The 21,165-nt window shown below is 37.7% G+C and overlaps 1 protein-coding gene across 1 annotated transcript in view; it reads left to right on the top strand.

Moving 5' to 3' along the window:
• Positions 1–21,165, top strand: part of FRY (FRY microtubule binding protein) — a 274,897-nt gene that overhangs the window by 242,509 nt on the left and 11,223 nt on the right. Inside the window, 10 exon segments of the mRNA XM_079137248.1 lie at positions 2,749–2,949; positions 3,525–3,686; positions 6,256–6,285; positions 6,287–6,426; positions 7,605–7,794; positions 8,455–8,604; positions 9,478–9,576; positions 9,864–9,947; positions 16,277–16,294; positions 18,002–18,112. Of these exon segments, the coding sequence (XP_078993374.1) occupies positions 2,749–2,949; positions 3,525–3,686; positions 6,256–6,285; positions 6,287–6,426; positions 7,605–7,794; positions 8,455–8,604; positions 9,478–9,576; positions 9,864–9,947; positions 16,277–16,294; positions 18,002–18,112 (1,185 nt within the window).

Genomic DNA, 21,165 nt, shown 5'->3' with positions numbered 1-21,165 from the left:
TGACCTATGAACATTATGTTTATGGCATATCAGATTTACTCTTAAGAAACTTGCTGCAACAAAATTCTTCTGTGACTCTGGATATAGCTTCGACCCTTGGTTTAATCACCAGCATTAAAAAAAAAAAATTCATTTGACATGGTTCCAATATGAAAAAATTACTTCATGAAAAAAATTACTTCAAAGAATATTATTTCCAACATTCCTAGAATATTTAAATGATAATACTGTATTATCCCAGTATAAATACTGAACGGAATATTAATGTTTGATAACTGTATATACAAATTTTCCTTCTGGACTAATTAGCTGTCCTCTACATTTTTTCGCATATAACCTGGCATCGTCAGTAAAACTGTTTTGACATTTAAGTTAGTATGTAACATAAAATGCAAATCTGACCTTCAGGGGAAAGACAGAGTTGAGGGTAGCTTCCCCGTTAGGGATATCTCTGTGCCCTACTGAGCAAACCTGGTTGACTTATAATCACCATGGATTTTTTGCCCATGCTGGGGATTGAACCCAGGGCTTTGCACCTTCTAAGCAGATGCTGTCCCTCTAAGCTATACCCCATCCCTATCACCACAGACTTCAACTGGGACTAGACTACAACCCTGCTCCATCTCAATCCCTCAGCCACCTCCAGGGAAATAAATTCAACACCTCTGCCTCTAATGGAACTGTCACATCCTCTAGCAAAACAGATCCTATTCCTGCAAGAACAGTTTTCCTCCCTCCCTCTTCTCACGCCAGATGGATTCAGGTCTTCCCCAGAGCTTCCACCAAGCAATAGCAGCCATTTATGCCCAGGATAGCATTCTTTACCCTAAATCAGTGTGGGAATTGTTCAAAATTGTTGCTTAAGATGTCTCACCCAACCCATCATTCATTTGGTACAAAAAAATGAGTTTGTGAATTTATGTTTATATATTTCTCCCAATGATTTTCATATTCTTCTTGTATATAGTCTGTTTTTCTTTTTTCCTTTCTTCACAGAGGTAAAAGACTTCTTTTACATATATATATTTTTTCACTTTAGTAGTTAAAATCCCAACAAAACAGTTAGCCTTTTCCACTAGGAAAAAAAATTATTTGGTGGTGAACAGATACAGGTTGAGTACCCTTACCAGAAATGCTTGGGAGCAAAAAGTGTTTCCAATTTCATATTTTTTGAGATTTGAAAATATTTGCACATACATAATAAGGGATCTTGGGGATGGAACGCAAAACTAAATGTGAAATTCATTTGTGTTTCAAACATACCTTGTACACATAGCCTGCATGTAATTTCATTGAATGTTTTCAATGGTTTTGTGTTTTGACTCTGACCCTTTATATGAGGTATTGAAAATTCTATGAGGGGTGTCTTGACGGTATTTAAAAAGTTTTTGATTTTGAAGCATTTCAGATGTCAAATTAGTGATGCCTGATCTGTACAGATAAAACAGCAGATACAGAACATGGAAAACATAAGTTGGCTTTCTCTTTAAAATCAAAAACAACCCTAACAATCATAAACAGGGATGAATAATGATAACAAGATCCATATACTCTCCAGAATGATGTGCTTGGAATTCTTGCCAGTTGCCTTCTACACAAATAGCCAAAACAGACTTCAGAAAAGCTACACATCTATCATATCAGAGGTCTGTGAGAATGGCAAACTGGTGGAGCCAGAAACAAGATTCTTAAACCACAGGAAAATGAATAAATATAATGCTAAGTTTAACAGTAATTTGTATCTCTCATAATAGAAAGTTGTCCACTGAGCTGTCATCAGAAGTTACCTTATTTCTGTGAACCATTAAGCACTGTTTCAAAAAATTACCAAGAAATGAAAGGATTTGGTGCCAGATTTTATTTAGATTACATTTCTGCTTAGGTTAAAATTTTCTAATTTGTAGGCTGGAAAATATTTCTTTTTATTATTATATTTAAAAAAACAGATTCATTTCTAGAAAAGAAATTAACATTTATTTATAAATAAATTTATTTAATATCTGATGTTTCATAAAGTCTGAGATACAACCAAAAGCTTTCTTTAACAGTTATGTGGCCAACTAAGCTAGTTCTCAGTAAGTTAGAATGTAGAAGTCAGACAAATCTTTGGTATTGATGTAGGAAATTAACTATTTTCCAGGTTGGGACAATTATTTAAAGTTGAGACTAAAGTAAAAGATAAGCGGTTGCTGCTCTAGCCTCTGCATAGTGCATGATCCGTCAAACTTTGTCCAGCTCTGATAGTCCTTAACTCTGCATTTTATCTGTGAGAACCGCTGTGGCAGAACAGGCTGGAATGTTTACCTAATGCTCTTCTATTTAATAGCTGAAGGATTCCGGAATGTGCTTCAAGCATAGCTCCTACTTGTTTCTCCTTCTGAAAAGAGTACTAAACAGGGGCTGTTGGGGGTAGGGAGCTTTTGAAGTTTTTTTAATAGTCTCCTCCTACATATTTTTGGAATATGTATTAGTATTTATCAAAATCATCTTTAAAAAAAAAAAAACTCATCACTTACCCTGCTGGAAAAAGGGGTGTGATCACCTCTACCCATGACTTAATATACATTCATATGAAAAGTCTGCTTTTGTTACTTTTTATGTCAGGTTGAAGTCTCAGTACCAAAGCAGATGAGGGCATGAGAGGTAATGTTGACCATATTTGTTTCTAAGCTGTGACTAACTGGATGTGTGAAGGTGTGAATGAAAGAGAATTTTTGCATAAAAACCTGGCTGATGGTGTGATTTCAGGGTGAGAGTATGGACAATTTCAACTGGGGAGTGCGCAGGCGTTCTCTGGACAGTCTGGACAAGTGTGACATGCAGACCCTGGAGGAACGCCAACTCTCAGGAAGCCCTCCCAGTCTAAATAAAATGAACCATGAGGATTCCGATGAATCATCTGAGGAGGAGGACCTCACAGCCAGTCAGATCCTGGAGCATTCCGACCTAGTGAGTAGCAGCTCTCCCTCTGTGGCAACTGGGGAGACTTACTTTTTGTAATTCAGGAGGGTTTTTTTTTTTGTTTTTTTTGTTTTTTTTCCCAGTTCCAGCTAAAGAAACTTTCCACAGCTGCCAAACTAAACTCTGAACTCTCAGGTAGTATCTGATTCTAAGTGGCCTCTTCTCTGTAGGTGGTGTAGGTGGCAAAAGGAAACAACTGTTGGGGTGTGTGTTATACACCCAGAAAGCCTTCCAATCTGAAGGCCTAGATTTATCCCAAATAACTCTGATGATGGGAATCTTTTTAAAATCCTCAAATACCTAAAGTTTTAGGAAATAGGACGGCCTTTCAATGTAGGTATCTGATAATACAGGCATTGATGTTTCAGAGGGATACCCTGCAATGCTAGATTACCACTAGATTGCTAGGTTTAAGGTCAGGTAATGATGACATAAGGAAATTAGAAAATCAATACCTACCAAACAACTAAAGAACAATGGTTTGTGCTCTTAAGTAAAGAATAATTAGAGCTTTTAAAGAATGGGAACTTCATGGTTTTTTTTTTCCTTTGCTTTTTAAACAGATCATGACCCTCTCCCCCTCTGAAGAGGCCAATCCCATGGAACTGCTCACCACAGCCTGTGACTCAACTCCTGCTGACCCTCATTCTTTTATCACCAGAATGGCCAGTTTTGATGCTTCCTTGCCTGATATGAATAACCTGCAGATTTCTGAGGGTTCAAAGGTGAAGAGATTTTGGCAATTATGATTGTAATTTTCCTTAGGGGAAAAAAAATACCTACTTCTAATATTCTGAGAATTCTTGTTGGGGGGAGTGGTCGAAAGTGGAAGCACTTTTTCTGATTTTAGTGAAGTATTTGAAGCTTGTACACCTGACCCTATATTTTGAAGTTGTTTTATGCTGAAAACCTTGAGCAGCCATCTTCTGATTGAAAGAGAGTGGTTCTGAGGTCTTTGTAAAATGAAACATTTTGAGTGAACACTGTTGATTGAGGGCAAAAGAGTGCTGTGCATCTCAGATCGCTGTGACTGGGAAACTGCTATTCTTTGTCATGGCTTTTATACAACAATATGCTAAGTGACATGTGGGTGTATTGGGGAAAATTTTTTCCTATGTAGGAACCAATTATACAATTTGTACATTGATTCAATGCGCCCCTTTTGGCATACTATTGGAATTTTTAACATCATTCACAGTATTATGCCAGATTTGCACAAACTCTCCTAGCCAGACTCTGTGGAGAAATGTTAACTAATGGGTGTAATTTCCTTATTTTGGGCTTTAAAAACATATTCAAGTGTATCTTTCCTTTAAGGTTTATTTTATCAGATTTTCCAGAAAATCTGTTCCCATTCTGTGAAAATATCTTGTCCATAAAACTATCCACCTGCATGCTGCACCCACATTTATGCCCATCAGTGTGGAATTTTATTTCCTTATATTAGATATAGGAAAATAATCTATTGCTGTTAGGATAGAATAAAGTTTTCTTTATCTTGAGTTTGGTTATGGTTATATAAATTTGAAAAAGGAAACAAAAACTATAAAAGTGTATTCCTTCTGATAACTAATATAAAAGTACAATATTGGCTATTCTATATTGTTTCATAAATACTAAAAACAGAACTGAGGCCAAGGGGAAAAAAAAAAACATGTGCTTTAGGGGCAACCACCAAAGTGCATTACTTAAAAAATGAAATATTTCTAAGGTTACCCCACTGCAAAGGGACTGTGGTCAGGATTCTTGGAGTTAAGAGTCCTTGTTTTGTTTTGTTTTGTTTTGTTTTGTCCAAAATGAAAGAAAACTTCATTCTAGGCTAAAATGTCAGAATCCTCAGATTAAGAAATTCAATTTCGTAGGGATAAAAACTACAAAATATATATAAAGTTAAGAGCATGTGATATTGGTATTGGCATTTCTATTTTTCTATGTTGAAGGCACACTACTAGGCTTCTCAAAGTACTTCCAAAATAGTAGAAATATCTAATCCTATCAAGGAACGATTAAGTCTCATTTGTAAAGAGCTATCCTTGTTTCTCACAAACTGAGTCCTGTGGTGTTTAATATACCTGTGATTGTTAGAAAGACTAAATATATTTCATAAGAGCTCAGTTCTCAATAGATAAAATTGTGTGTACTAATAACCCTAGAGGTCAGTTCTTTGGATCACCATATTTTAAAAAGCAAAAAGATAAACCTCTGAAACTCAGTGTTTATGAGTAGTTCCTCCAAAGACATGAACTATTGTTTCCCTCGTAAAGCTTTACATTGTTGTTCATTTCCCATACTGATCCTTCATTTGAAATACTACATACTAAATGGGCAGCCAGAGGTTAACCTGCAATAAAGCTCTGCTTCATATACATTTCTATTTCACCTTGATGTTAAGAAAATGACTCAGTGAAATATGTACAAGTATTTTCTTCTTCTCCTGTTCTGATATGTAATCCAGTTGCCTTCCTTCCTGTCATAAAGAACAATCAGTTCTCCAGTTGATTGTCCTCTGGCCCCAGTTCAAGCCCCTCCTATTTTTCCGTTTTCCTTGCTGTGTCTCTTTCCTGCCTGTCATTGCCACCCACCCTAGAGCCCTTTCATGTTAACTGCTCATTCCACATGTTGTAGTAAGGTGAGAGCAGACACTCCTCTCTGCTGTTTTAAGGATACTCAAGAGTAAAGCATATATGCAAGTGGATTTTAGATAATTTTCAATGTGGAAAAGCCTATCAACTGAGCAGGCTTGGTCAAGGACTCTGGATCACTCATGTACACTGCAGATATTTCTCAAGCATCTACTGTGCCAGGAACCAATAATTCTAAATTCTAGTGTCCACTGGCAAAGGGGTTCCACATTAGGGAATTAAGTCGGGATGAACCTACTTCAGAAGGCGGGGGTGGCACAACAGGAGGAGTCCTGAATCCGAAGCAGTGTTTCTATTCCTGGCTCTAACTCTACTGACCTGATATTAGGCAAGTCCATCTTTCCTCATCTGTAAAATGTGGAGTTGGTCCAGGGTCTCTCTGGTCTCTTCCAAATTAAGCATTTATACTTCATAAGCACGCATCAAGTATTATAATCTACTAAGAGCCCCTTGTGGACTATTATAGAAGAGACTGAAAAGAGAGTAAACAATCCTTCAGAGAACTTCTGAATCCATTTCTATCAATTGACTCCACTGCAGCTAGAAACAGATGGCTGTTTCTATCAACATTCCACATTTTAATTTTTCTTTAAACAGATTTTCCAAATATATTCTTACATGTTAGGGGTTTCTTTTTTCTTTAACCCCTCAGGCTGATGCTGTCCAGGAGGAGGAAGACACCCACTGTGCATGAGGATGATCTTTCAAGTTCCATTAATGAGCTTCCCTGCAGCTTTCGAATAGCAGTAGACAGCTTCAGCCTGGATATGACTGAGGGAGAGGAAAAAGGCAATCGAGGCCTGGACCAGTTTACTCTTGCAAGTAAGGAAGTCCTTGGCAGAAGTGAGTGGTACGAGTGTACAAACACGATGTATTATGCTCACAGTAACTTGAGTTCAGGTTATGCTGACACTGCATGGGGATCTCCTAATGAAGGGAGTCCACAGTGACACAGAACTTAGTGGGCTCTCAGCAAGGTAGAATATCCAACCCCAGTGCAAGGCCTTATGGCAGAACCAAGAAAGGACACCTGTGTAAGAATATATAAAGCCAGAAAGCAATATGAAAAGCCAAAGAAGGGCCTGGAAACATGGTCCAAGCCTTAGGAACTTTGAAGATAAGCAAAATTTGGTAAGGCTTGGGAATGAGTTATTTCCATTATGGGTTAAAAGATAAGATCAAGGGGATCTTTATGCTAAATAGCCACTCTTCTTCAAGAGGGCCTCATGGCTCATATCTCTAAAACTAATGAGATATAAGGATAGGAAAAAAATGAAGAGGAATTGATAAAACACAATAGTTTAGATAAATTCAGCTTTTAGGGGGACTCACAAATAATAATAGTATAGATTTACTTCAAGAGAAGAAAATCAAGACCCTAAAATTACTCTTCTGAGAGTTGAAAATTAAAACTAAATAAGGTCTGCTAACATGATGAGCAATATTTGACAATCAAAGGAAAAAGCTGAGGTAATATCTAGGGAATTTACTTTTCACTGTCTCTCCTTTCTTCCTTCCTGTCTCTCTTACATTGTCTTGCATTTCTCTTCATCTCCTTTCCTGCCCAACCCTTGTATTCTGAGCTTTATGTATTCATTAATATTATATCTCCATAAAGAAAAATTAGAGGCATCAAAATTTATAATTTTTCATAATGAAGAATAGAAGCACCAAAGCAAAGGTCCAAATGCGTACTTTGTCAGGGGCACAGCACCTGGAAAGTGAGACACTTGCTGAGGGCTAAGAGGTACCCAGACGGTACACAGGAATCAGAAATAGGGGAATCATTGAAATTCTAGAGGTGAAAAGTCTATATCCTAGAATCAGAAAAGGATCTTAGAAACCTCTCATGAAAGCCAGGACCTCTCAGAACACCCTCAAAGGGAAGAGTGGGTCAAACAGGCTTCCTCATGGTGACACTGGGGTTAGCATATGTATAGTCAGGTAGAGGAGAAGCAGGGGGACATCATTTCCTGACACAGATGTTTTCATGTTTTCCAGCTTTGGAGAAGGTGACAGGGGAGTTTCTCCCCCTCCCTCACCTTTCTTCTCGGCCATCCTTGCTGCCTTTCAGCCCACAGCCTGTGATGATGCTGAGGAGGCCTGGCGCAGCCACATCAACCAGCTCATGTGTGACTCGGATGGCTCCTGTGCTGTGTACACATTTCACGTGTTCTCCTCTCTGTTTAAGGTGGGGGTGCTTCCTCAACATTCTGAGAACCAGGAGCCAGATAACTTCGGATTTAAGAAAGGGTTGTTGTTCTGTCCTAGATTGTCCTGTTTTTCTAATTAACTTCTAATTAACAGTTCTCCTATTCAACCTCAACCTGCTCAACCTCAGAGTGGTATTATGAAGACAACGACCTCGGATGATTTAAGTTGCCATGAAGTACCTTTCACTTCACCACTCTGGTTGTTACTGATATCCTCAATCTTGGGCAATCATGACATCAGAACCATTAAGGGGACCTTCTGCCAACCCTATCCTACTTACTCTACTCCCTTCCCTGAGGACATATGCTCTTTTGAGATTTTTGTAAAGATTTTAAAAATCTTTTTTCTATTGCTAAGACAGTGGATTTTAAGTGTTCTCATGGCAAAAAAAAAAAAAAAAAAAAATGTATGAGGTGATGCATGTTAATTACCCTCAATTTAGCCACTCCACAATGTATAAGCAGATATATACAATGTATATTTCAAAACATCATATACACAATTCATATAATTTTTCTTTGCTAATTAAAACAAATCAATAATAAAATTTTAAAAGTTCCACCCCATGTAAATAAAGTTTTTTTCTAGTAGCTCAGTTAAAATGGCCTTTGCAAATGATCACTATCTTCCCTTGCAGAATATTCAGAAACGATTCTGCTTCCTAACCTGTGATGCAGCCAGCTACCTGGGAGATAACCTTCGAGGAATCGGATCCAAATTTGTCAGCTCTTCCCAGATGCTCACCTCCTGTTCTGAATGCCCTACGCTTTTCGTGGATGCTGAGACTGTGAGTATCCCAGTGCTGCTCTGTCAGTGAAAGGCCTGCCTGGCTCAGGGCAACATGTCTGTGCAGTGGTTAGTTTGAAAGACAAACCACTGTGCTGTGAGAAGTGCTGTGATGTGACTTCCAAAAGGCTTTGGGTCTGTGGGTTGATCAATGTACATTGCTACCCAGGCTGAGGCAAAGCCATTTCAGAGAAACAGGAGAAAACATACATCTGTGCTCCTTTCCATGACCTTGGCACCTCTCCCTGAGGACTCTGCCAGTTGCACATATGGTTGGATAACTTCCAGAGCTTACCTGACCAGGTTGGCCAATCATATGGTCTTTAGAGCCAACCCATCATCACTTTCCCCATCCACAAGTCTCAAACAGACACATCACCCTCTGGATCCACACAGTCCAAACCACAAATGATGAGTTTAAAGGAGGATTAAGACAATCTCTGGCTGACTGTTGAATAATGACTTGCAGAATATAACTAGCCTGTAAGACTAACAAGTTCACATCCCCAGTCATATCATGGAACTTCTGAGGATTGGAATCAATGAAGATGTCCTTTGATTTTTAAAGTCTGTGCAGAGTCAGTCTTTCTAAGAACCTCACTGATGGTTGGCTGCCTCATAGCAAAGAATGCAATATGAGAAATCTCTATTATTTTAAATAAAAAATGAATTTGAAAATCTCCATACCATGCGTGGTATATTACCAGAATGATGATAGAGCAAAATTACAAATTTCATACCTTATTAAAATGGATGGTACTGCTCTCCCTCTTTATATTACTTCTAAATATGTTTTCTTTCTATGTAATCATGACTTTGTGTTGGTAGCTCATCTCCCTAGATGTTTTAATAGAAATTATTTTCCTGTCTTTAGCTCCTTTCTTGTGGACTTTTGGATAAGCTCAAGTTCAGTGTTTTAGAACTGCAAGAATATTTGGACACCTACAACAACAGAAAAGAGGCCACTCTCTCAGTAAGTTTTTGTGTTTTCTGTGCATATGCATTCAGGTAAAACCAAATGAACCCAACCACTGTAAGTTCTTGGGAGGTGTGAATAACCCGAGACAGACGCCAGAGGGAGGAGATAAATTTCATCTTTTCTTCTTTGGAGATTATAATCCTAATGTAATGGTTATAGAACTGCCAATAAAACTGATTATATAAATTGACCCTACAGGAGAGAAAATGTTTGGCTTTCACTTTTAGCCCCCTCATGTCCCAACCAAGAAATCACCTATGTCTGTCTTTTTTTGATGACAGTGGCTTGCAAATTGTAAGGCAACATTTGCTGGAGGATCAAGAGATGGAGTGATTACCTGTCAACCAGGGGACTCAGAAGAAAAGGTAATAAGAACCTATTAAAATATATCTCTTCTGTGGTCTGACATTGTGCATTGGTTTTGATTTATCCAAGCAGCATGGAACTTGAGAAAAGAAGAGGCATAATGAGTTCTCACATCCACATGAAATCAATAGAGTACTACAAAATGACGTTCAAGTCATGCATGATTGTGTGTTGATGGGATTGGGGTTTGTTTTTGTTTTTTTTTTCTTTCTTTTTTTTTTTCCTTCGGTTTGGGAAAAATAGAGGTATAAAAATAACCTTTTTTGCTGAACACTGTATAACCATACTAATCATTTCCTAATAAATCTGTTCTTAATTCAGAATAGAAAACCAAATTTCATCATCAAACCGCTTAGTCTCTTCAGTGAGGAAAGTTTCTGTTGACCTTTCATGAATCACTCCAAAACAAATTTTTCAGATTTAGAATAACTTTAAGGACATACCTAAAATAAGCTGACTGGAAATGTAAAGGCAATGGACAGAAGAATATGAATGGATTAAAATCACTCATTCTGCAGTTATTAAGTGCCTCCTATTTTGCCCTCCTAGTGGCTACAATAGTGAGCAACGCATAAGACCTTTGTCACCATAGAGCTTTTGATCTTGTCAGGGAGATAAGGCATTAATAAAAAAGTATTTTTTAAATTATGTAAATGTGTAAATATGACATAAATGTGATAAGGCATTAAGGATAGGAAAGAACAGTAAGCTATAAGATCACACAGTGAGACAGCCTAATCAAATGAGAGGGAAGTTCAAGGAGGGTTCTCCATGGTGTATCATCTAGGTGGAGATCTGAAACATGAGCAAGAGTTAGCTGAGTAGAGAGTCTTCTCATAAAAGCTGTGAGGCAGGAGTGAATATGGTCTCCCTAGGAGTGCAGAAAGCGACCTGGAGCAAAGCTTGAGAAGAGTCTGGAGAAGCTGGCAGAAGCCAGACCATGCAGGGCTTGCACAGCAGTGGTAAGCAACTGAAAAGTTTTAATAGCAGGGGATGATTCATTAAGGCTCTGCTGCTCTATCTACTGTGGAAACAGGCCAAAGTGGTGAGGGAGGATAAGGGAAGTCCGAAGGCTGCTTGCTGCCCAGTCTCAGCAAAGAAGGTGTCACCCCTGGAATTACATTATCATTACTGGGAAAGCATTTTAGATTACACATGTTCCAGAGGATCCAAAAAAATTTTCCTGGGCAGAAACAGTACTTTACTAATGTAAAAAGAACCAAATAAACCTTGGGATAAAAATTTTCAGATACCAAAGATTCAATTCCAATTTGATAACTCTTACTGAACAAGTTTATAGTCCTGAGAGTAACTATCTTTGCCAGCACTGGGTTACTTGGTGAGCCCCTCAATAAATTTTGCAAATAGGCTAGAGATTGAACAAGCAAACTACAAGGCTAAGAAATATCTACAATGATACTGAAGTATCATTTCTACCTTCTTGAAAACATGTATGCATGTGTAGATATACATATATATATATATATATATATATATATATATATATATATACACACACACACACACATATATATATTTTTTTATTTTTTTGGTACTATGGATTAAACCCAGGGTACTTGACCACTGAGCTACATCCTTAGCTCTTTTCGTTTTTCATTTTGAGACAGGGTCTTGCTACATTGCTTAGGGCCTCAGCCTCTGGAGTCACTGGGATTACAGGCATGCAGCATCCTACAGGCACATGTTCATATTTCACTTTATGGTTTTTCTTTATGACATTTGATCCTTTCGGATGGGAAACGAATGCCCATTTTGTATGTGAAAAAGTAAAAGTTTCCCAGAGGGTGCATTGTCAAATGTACAGTAGTGTTTCCATCAGTCCTTCTATGCAGATCTGTGATGTGCTGCCTCAGATGATTTGGGACCAATTTTCACTGGATCCCCTGTGTTATTAGTATATCCCAGAAGTATGATATACTTAAAAATAAAATAATACCTGTTTCAGATTGTGTGGCCATCCAGTGACACCCATTCCTTCTGATTGTAGCTCATTGCTTCCCAATCACCTGTTCAGACAGGGTTAGTCCAGAAAAATAGTTACCAGGTTAAGCTTTGCAATTAGCACAAACCTAGTATAGTTTATAGAATAGTTTGTAAAGTAATATATAAAAATGAGTTATCTAAACATGCACCATCATTAAATTCTGTTATAGTCACTGTTACAAAAAAAATCAGCAAAGTATATTGAGATGATATAGAATCATAGGAACGAAAGTTAAAACCGAATCTGTTATTCATTCAAATGTGTATAGCTTTCTTGTTACCCTTACAGACAACCAGAAATTCTAGCTACACTATCCTACTTCCCAAATAGTCTATTTTTAAAAACAGTGTTCCTACTGTGCTTAGTTTATTTCTGTTAGACAGTTTATTTTTAGATGCTTCTTATTTCCCCCCTTAGTTCTTCACCTTCCTTGAACAAAGATTTCTCTTGTTTTCACTTACTCTTCCTATTTATTTCCTCATTATCCACCCTTTCTTTACTTCCTCAGTCAAATATCATTTAACAATAAGCTATGTTCTGAGAAATACATTGTTAGGTGATATCATTGTGGCAACATCAAAGAGTTTATTTACACAAAAAGAAGGCTAAACCTCCCTAGGTGATGTAATATTATGGAACCACCACTATCTATGTCTTTCATTCACCTAAATGTCATTATGCAGCATATGACTTTTTTTTAAAAAAGGCAAACACGATTGGTAATGAGTTCAGCTTCTTTGGGATTATGATACCAATTCTCCTAGGATAAAGCACAGCATCCACTACAAGGACATAAAACAGGGAGTGCGACATGCATGTGTCTCACAAGATAAATTTCACTCACTTGCGGATGCTGCCTTACTAGTGTTTTCTTAGTCTGTGCATAGCAAGAGGAGAGAAAGTCTTTTCAGAACTTAAAACCAGCACTTTTAATAATTAGGAACTTCGTTTTCCATAGACCTCCCCATCTCTTGTAGAATTTATTTTGGAGTAGCTACTACTAGATTGTTTCAGTTATATAAACCTAAGTCAGAGAACAAAGTCTCTTGACAGCTCTGGCTTCCCCAGGCAATGGCTTTAATATTGGCCCTGTAACTAATTAACACAGCTCGTGTCCTCAGTTTTGCAAAAGTGGCCCCAGGAAGCTGGAAATGTTTTCTACTTCATTTGTTAAATGGCATTTTTAGCTGATACATTAATAATGCAAAAAATATTTCTGAACATTTGATAATTTACATTTGACCCTACTACATTTCATCTTACTATATTCAAATCATCATTCCAACTGTTGGGATCTTTCTGGACACCAACCTCAATTCTGTTTCCTATTTTTACATAGCTCATGAATACATCCTGTGTTGTTTTTTTAAATATTTTTTTAGTTGTCATTGGACCTTTATTTTATTCATTTATTTATACATGGTGCTAAGAATTGAACTCAGTACCTCACACATGCTAGGCAAGTTCTCTACCACTAAGCCACAATCCCAGCCCCATCCTGTGTTCTTATACAAGTTGAACAGCAAGTTAAATTGTTAAACAAGACTCTTCTCAAGCTCAGTTGTAATCATTAGACCTCATTCTTCAGATATTGTCAATCACTCCTCCTATAAGCAATACTTTCCTGTAATGGCTAAAGTTAGTTTACAGTTTTCTTGAAAACAGTAAATACCTAAAGGTGTCTTATCTTTCTAAGCTTTGAAAGATACTCATGACCAAAGTTCAAAAAAAATCTACTCCAGAAACATGATAGCTGTCAACATGCCAAACCCAAATGTTATTAACAAGCTAGTACATATTTTTCCTACCTGTTTAGGAGATTAGATGCACCTGTGTTCACTGAATAGCAAAGCTACAGCATTAGGCAAGCTTGCCTCCTATCTGGACTCTAAATTTTATTCCATTTAGTTAAAACCATAATTTTCAGAGATTATATATGATAAAAATAATAGCCAATGTAGTACACTGTCAAAAAATTTCTTAGATTTTAACTGATTAGTTATAAGCATAGAACCCATCTGGGGACAGAATATGGAGGAAACAGATGTGGCTCTGCAACTTAGTAATCAGCATGAATTGGATTATGGTGGGCTTTTGAAGTTGCCCATTTTCAGTTTGTGATCTATTCTTTACGTCTTGGCTTCTTGGGTTTTTGGTTGGTTGGTTGGTTTTGTTTTTCTCATTTTGAGAAGATACATCTCCAAATCTTATTTTATAAATTAAGTCTTATCAGGAAAGCAGGAACAGAGCTTGAAGAAGATTCTTGTGACTACATAAAACAATGACATTCCCAGAATGTGCTCAAAAGGACCTTAGGTCACTGGAACAGATAAGTTTATAAAGACTTCTACAAGGATTATTCTTAAAACCCAGACACAGGAAAGCATTAGCACAAAGAGTAAGATAGTTTGAATATCTTCCATGAAACAATCCCTCAAAACATATTTTCACTATGTCTTTGGAACTGTACATTCAAATGAGGTTCCAGGCTGTGGCCTAGGAAAGGATTCTGAGATAGTAAGTATCAAAGAAGCTTGAACTAGATTACCTAAAAAGAAGAGTTTAGGAAGGATACTGAAAATGTGTTTGTCAAAGCTGGCCATCTCCCAAGAAATACACTATTATGTGCCCTGAGAGCCAAGTGGAGGAACTCATTGACAATGATATTCCTCAGCACCTCGCTGGAGTCAGAAAGTTCCTTCGCCTTTACTGAACAGAGAGAATTTTACTTTAACCCATTTGCTGACCTCCTTGGATTAGGAGCCTGTTTTGAAAAACAGTAAAAGGATGGCTGCTTTCTTCAAGACCATGTCATTTACTCAGCACGGCTGCATTCCACACTAAAAAGTAGATTCTATGGTAGAAGTACTTGCTTGCTAACATGTATACCAAACATTGCAGTCATATTTGATGTTTTCCGAAAAGTCTTCATAGTGGAAACTGTGTGTATGTACGGATAAAAGACTGACCCTGTATGCCTGATAGGACACTGTACTTTAATACATAAGGTGTAGTTACAGAAACCTCTAGACATAAAGTTTTCTTGAAAATGGTAGGTAACACTTCAAGCCATGCAATCCACATCGCAAGCTTCAAAGATGTTTACCTGTCAAAGCTTTGAGAGAGATCCATGGCCTATGTCCAAAAAACTGCTCAGTAAACCTCATAGCTATCAATATGCCAACCCCATGTCTTATTAGCAATAAGTGAAGGAAAAAGGGAACCTTGGATGACGGGGTGGGGGTTATCAGTGGTGTTCCTTCAGTTACATTTGTAAAGACTAATAAATAATAATTTGATAATTTTATTTCTTATGCACTGTGCCTTATGTTTAAAGTAATACATTAAAGTGATAATTCAGGTTTTTTTGGAAGAACCTTAAAATAAGAAGTTTGTTGTCAAGGATTAGAAAAATGAATGCGATAGGTCCTTAAATATTTGAAAATGCAGAATGAGATATCTTGTCCCATAATTAGGAATGGTCAAATTGTCTTTTTAAAAAAATATTTTGTCAAGTTGTAGTTATCTCTTCCTAAATACCCAAACTTTCACTAAACCAATTCCATGATCATGATCTAGTGAAATCAGAAATTGGTAGCTATATTTGAAGATAACCCAGTAACAAGTTTACATTATTTTAAACTAACAATCACTTTTAGAAATTGTCTACTAGAGAAAAAAATATTACAAAAAATAAATTGTAGGAAATTTAACTTGTCATATCTTAAACTTGTTTGAGAATATCCAATGTCTATTTCTTTGAAATAAAAGTATTTAGAAATCCTATTAAAATACTCTTAATGTGGAAGGCAATCTGACAAAAGAAAATGCCACTTGAATTGTTAATTATACTATCATAATTTTATGGTCATAATTTAGATGTGAAACTAGACATTCTAAAGACTCAACCTTAATTAATATAAAACAGTACTATAATTTGAGACTATAGTTCTTCAAAATTACTCAGCTATCTCCACAGTTTTACTATGTTCACATATTATTTTCATTTATACACTAAAACATGCAAGCAGTAAAAAATTTTACTTCTGGTCTCCAAGACTGACTTGACAAAATCTAAACCAACTAATCAGAGAACCTAAAAGATTAAACATCCTGTTTCCCATTAAAGCTTGTTTTTAACTGGAGCGCTGTGCATGTCAAATGGGTACAACATTGGCAACCATTTATCGAGTTTGGGCCAGCAATGCTAATACTGCTGACGGTTCTGCTCTTAGAAGAGGGCCGTGCTTTCTGTTGCATGCATACACTGACCCTGTACTTTCTTTCCTTTCCTTTGTTTCCTGTGCCATGCTTGCTGTGTAGCAAATGGAATCTCTTGCAGTAAGTTAACTTTCTTTCATACTCTATGTCCATTTAGGCATGGACCCATAACAAACTTTATTTTTACTGTTACTGTTATATCTCTTAGCATGTTTACCCTTTTTCATTTCATTTTATTTTATTTGGTAGATTGAGATATGGCAGTTTTTATCAGTAGCATTCTGGGCTGCTCTTGCCCCAAAGTAGAAACCTATGTTGCTATGAATTCTCATACTATCAGTGGAATATTTTCAATAATAACTTTATCTTATTTGGCAAGAAAATCAAGAGTTTTCATAGCTAGGTTTCACCCTAAATTGTGACGGGAACATTGTTTTTAAACAATACTATTTTATTTATTTGCAAGTTCCTGGCAGTTATCTTTCATACTAGATTTTAAAAGATTTCCATAAAAGAAGTTTAAATGACCATAAAATAAAATGTTTTACTAAGCAACGGTTTAGGTTAACAAACGTGTGTAGCTACTTCTTTAAACTTAGGCTGGTGTCCAGTACTGAGCGATCAAATAAATCTAAGCAAAATTGTTTTTCCCGTAGAAGTAGGAAAGGGGTGGGAGGAGAAAGGAAACTTATTCAGCAGTCTTAGCATGAATTACTAGTAACTTAAAAATCGGGATCAAAAGTTTGTTCATAATAGCAGTAGAATATTCTAAAACCTAAATTCTTATAATTTCTCTCCCTAAACTGATTTGAGGGAAAATTTTTAAGTCACCTCAAAACTCTCAATTCTGAGCTGAGTGGTTTATGATCTATTAGTAAAAGAAGGGCTCTATTTGTCCTTCCTTAGCCCCATTTGAAAATTGAACAGTGAACCATTTAGTTTAAACCACATATTTTAAGCTATTTTCCCTGATGAATGCTAAGCCACAAAATCTTATCTAATGAAGGCTGTTCTTTTCCTTTTGCGGAATCCCATTCTTGAAATAAAATAGTCAAAGTATAGGAGATACAACTCAAAGAATATTATGATCACTGGTGTTGGGATTACTTATTTTTTTTTTTCATCTAATACACATAATGAAACATTAGAGGTATCTATGGGGCGCAAGGACCATTTTGTATGATTGCTTTTTAATGTTCTCTGCACAGAAAGTTTTAAGGTATTTTCATAATTTCTTTCTTAAGCCTTCAGGTCCCTTTTATATCTCTTCAATTCAGCAAATATTGAGCAATGAATAGAAGTCTCATAGTAAAACAGTGCTTGAGAGGACTGTGTAGCTTGTCTTTACAGATGTTAGGATAAGTCTGTACCCTAGATGGCAGCGGGAATTATTACACAGAGCAATCTCCCAAGAAGGAATTAAATTTATAGATTTAACTCCTATAACTACTTAATGTTTTGCCTTTCAATTATACCTTAAATAAAAAGAAACTCTAAAAACTATTTATACCTTATAATAATTAACAACCACTCAACTATAATCTGTAGGTATTTAAAGTGGCAAAAGAAATGTCATGGTTCAGTCAGTCCTGTTATAGCTACTCCTACTCTCTAGTCATCTTCCATTATATAGAATGCAATACTCAATATTATACTGTAAATTTCTCACTGATATTTATAGACTGGATTCTGTTTTCTGCTATTTGTTATAACAGCTAGTTATATTTTGTTAATTTTAAAAAAGTGCTCTTCTCCACTGAGATTTCACTAGTTAATACAATAATGATCCTTAACAACTATTTCTTCCCATGCACATTCTCTCTTTAGCAACTGGAACTATGTCAGAGATTATATAAGCTACACTTCCAGCTGCTGTTGCTTTTTCAGTCCTACTGTAAGCTCATCGGCCAGGTGCACGAAGTGAGCTCCATGCCAGAGGTGAGTCCTCATGCTTCCCAACCCTTCATTTCACCATGAAAATCATCACTTTGTGTTTTATTCTCTGTCCCCGCTACCCTGTTTACACCTGTCCAAGTGATTTTATTTCCACAATTATTTTTGCTCAAACATAAGTTAGAAATAAATGACCTGTATTAATTTCAGTTCTCATTTTTAAAAGGGTTTCCAAAGCTAGACCAGGACTAAGAAAAAAGAAGGCACCCCCAAATTTAGGGGCAAGTGTCGTCCTACCTGTTAAACCCTAAATGCCTCATTTGAATCCTCCTGATCCTGGCCCTGGGTCTGCGCATTCTTTGAAAAGATTCCTCATGTTGTGGTTTTTATTATTCACATTTAACCTTTCATCACTTGCCCTGACCTGGAGATAATAAGGAAATATCTATAAGATATGATTGGTTTTCTTCAATTTCCCTGTCTGCTTAGCATCAAGATGCTTTAATGTTTTTAAATGTAAAAAGCAAAATGATTTAAACTCTCTACTTACAAGTGAGCCAAAATAATCCTAGGAATGAAAGTGAAGTAATAGTGGTAGGCGCCAAGTGTCATGAAAACACACGATGAATGCCTAATTTTTCTAGATGCAAGAAAGATGGAAATTGGAAGCTTTCTGGAAGAAGTCACATTTGAGTGGGATCTTAAAAGATGAGGTAGAGTTAAGAGTTGAAATCCAGTAAGAACAAAAGCATGGGCATAAATATGATGGCAAGAGAGGGAAAGGAACTACAAGCAGTTTAATATCACTAGAATATAAAATGCTAGCAAAATTAAGCTATGAAATGAAGGAGGAGAAAGAGGTAAGGGTGAGTTTGTGGAAGATGTTGTGCCTGGAGTATTTTAGTATGATCTTCATAACATGGAGAGTATATTTGATGACAACTAGACTGAAGACATGGAGACCGGTTGCAGTCTGATTAAGTAGTATAGACAGCAGAAGAGAGTTTGAGCTAGGACATAAGTGCCAGGCATGAAGGGGAGGAAAGAAATGAAAGAGATATTTAAGACCAAAAGAAAAAAAAGTCAATGAAACTGTTGTGGGTGGTGAGGGAGAAGACAGAGTTGAGGACAACACTCAAGTTCTATCTCAGCTGAGCCACTGACCAATAGTGCCACAGCTGAATCAGAGATATAAACAGGACTGAAGCCATGGCACATCCAGGCAGTCAAGCCTCCTTTCTGCCCTCTTCACCATGACTGACATCTTACAAGTGCTTAGATTTGAAAGATCTAGACTCAAGGTCATCATCGTAAAATCATCTTACTGAAAACGGCAGGATGAGGATGGAGCCTTGTCTAACAAGAGAAGGAAGAACCACAACAGAGACAGAAGATGACAACCATTTTGCCATGTTTACCACTAAGTTTGGAAAAAAAGAAAAAATACATATAATTTGAGTATATTTTCAAATGCCAGCTACAAGAACACATCAGTCAGAACTCTTTAAGCGTTCACAAACCTACCTTCCTCCATACTAAGTCCCCATGTAAAAGAAAACACTTGGTTACCTATAATTTGCATGTGGTCAAGATAAAGTTTAATCTTCTGACTCCTTCTAAGCAAGTATTAACAGGATTCTTAGAGTCCATCTTTGCTCAAGAAATAGAACACGTGCAAATACATCATTTTGTATATTAATAAAGCAGTTGGAGTAAGATGGCCAACTAGAGGTGCCTAAGGCTTATTCTCCATTCCCCCAGCCCCAAGAATGACCAAAATAATTAACAACTACATTTCAGTGACTCGAGGAGTAGTAGCAACCCTGTGGAGAAACTCAGGATGATCCCTGCAGCCCATTCCCCCAGATGAGATCAGCTCAGAACCAGAAAGGACTTCTCAATATGGAGAAAAAGTAAGCAGGAAGTCCCTAGCAGCGTCATTACTGTAGCAGATACCCACAGTCTTTGCTGCTGGAAAGTCCTGCCATCCTCCCAGGCTCTGAGCCCAGTTTAGGGAACTGCCTGGAGTTTACCCAGCTGTAGTGCTCCAGAGAAAGTGCCCGCGCCTGCATACACATACACACACTACTCCTTGAACCACGTTCATGCTACCCTGTGCCATCTTGAAACCCAAGTCATTGCTAGAGGGTGTTCTGCTCTTCAGGCTAGTTGTCACTACATTTCTCCATCCCTGAGGCTCTGCCATCATAGCACCAGTCTGACATATGGTGGCACACTGTTCCCTAGCCAAGCTGCTACAGTTCCCTACCACCTGGAAACAAGCTGCCTAGGAGGAATTCCATCTCTCCCATCCTAGTTACTATACCCTGTCCCAGGTTGCTTAGAACCTAGCCTCAGTGGATTAGCCATGACCCCTGTATCCAAGCCCATAACACACTTTATCATCAGGGACCAGGTACTCCAAGCTATTAGAGAACTCATGACAGAGCTTCCAGAATAGCTATGACCCCTCAGCACCTGAACCAGCCTGGTGCCTTGGCTCCAGGGAATTAGAACTTTGAACCAAAGAAGGAGCCACTACCCCAGGACCCAAGCCCACACAATACCCTGCCCCTCTAAAAGCAGACATTTTAGCCCAATGGAGAAGTTATGCACCAGCCTGTAAAGCAGCCACGTCCCCTCAGCACTTACACCAATCTTGTGCCTAAGCCCCAGGGAACTGGACCCTTAGCCAGGCAAGCAGCTGCAACTCGCCCCTGAGCTCAAGCTAAGCTTGGTCATAAAGAATTGTAACTTGGACCTAAGAGAACAGTAACATCATTGGTGCTCAAGCCCATGTGATACCCAGCCACCCAAGAAACACAGCCTCAGCAGAGATGTGCCATATGACCCTCTGCACTGAATAGGCCCAGCATCCACCTCCTTGAGTCTGAACCATCCCTTCAGAGTCTAAGCTGAGGCACCGTACTTCTCTGAGAAATGAACTGCACTGTCCTCTGCCCTCTGCCCCTGGAGCCCAAATCATTCTGTACCCCACCATTCTAGGATCCTTGTTGTCACTGCACCCAGCCTCAGAGAGCCCGAGTCTCTGCTGTATCCTGGCACTCCAAGGTCCAGAATCACCACCCTGTAGCACC

This window comes from Sciurus vulgaris (assembly GCF_902686455.1).
Source record: "Sciurus vulgaris genome assembly, chromosome: 4".
NCBI classification, from domain to species: domain Eukaryota; kingdom Metazoa; phylum Chordata; class Mammalia; order Rodentia; family Sciuridae; genus Sciurus; species Sciurus vulgaris.
The sequence above is the reverse complement of the archived record's forward strand: the minus strand, read 5'-3'. Positions and strand labels throughout refer to the sequence as shown.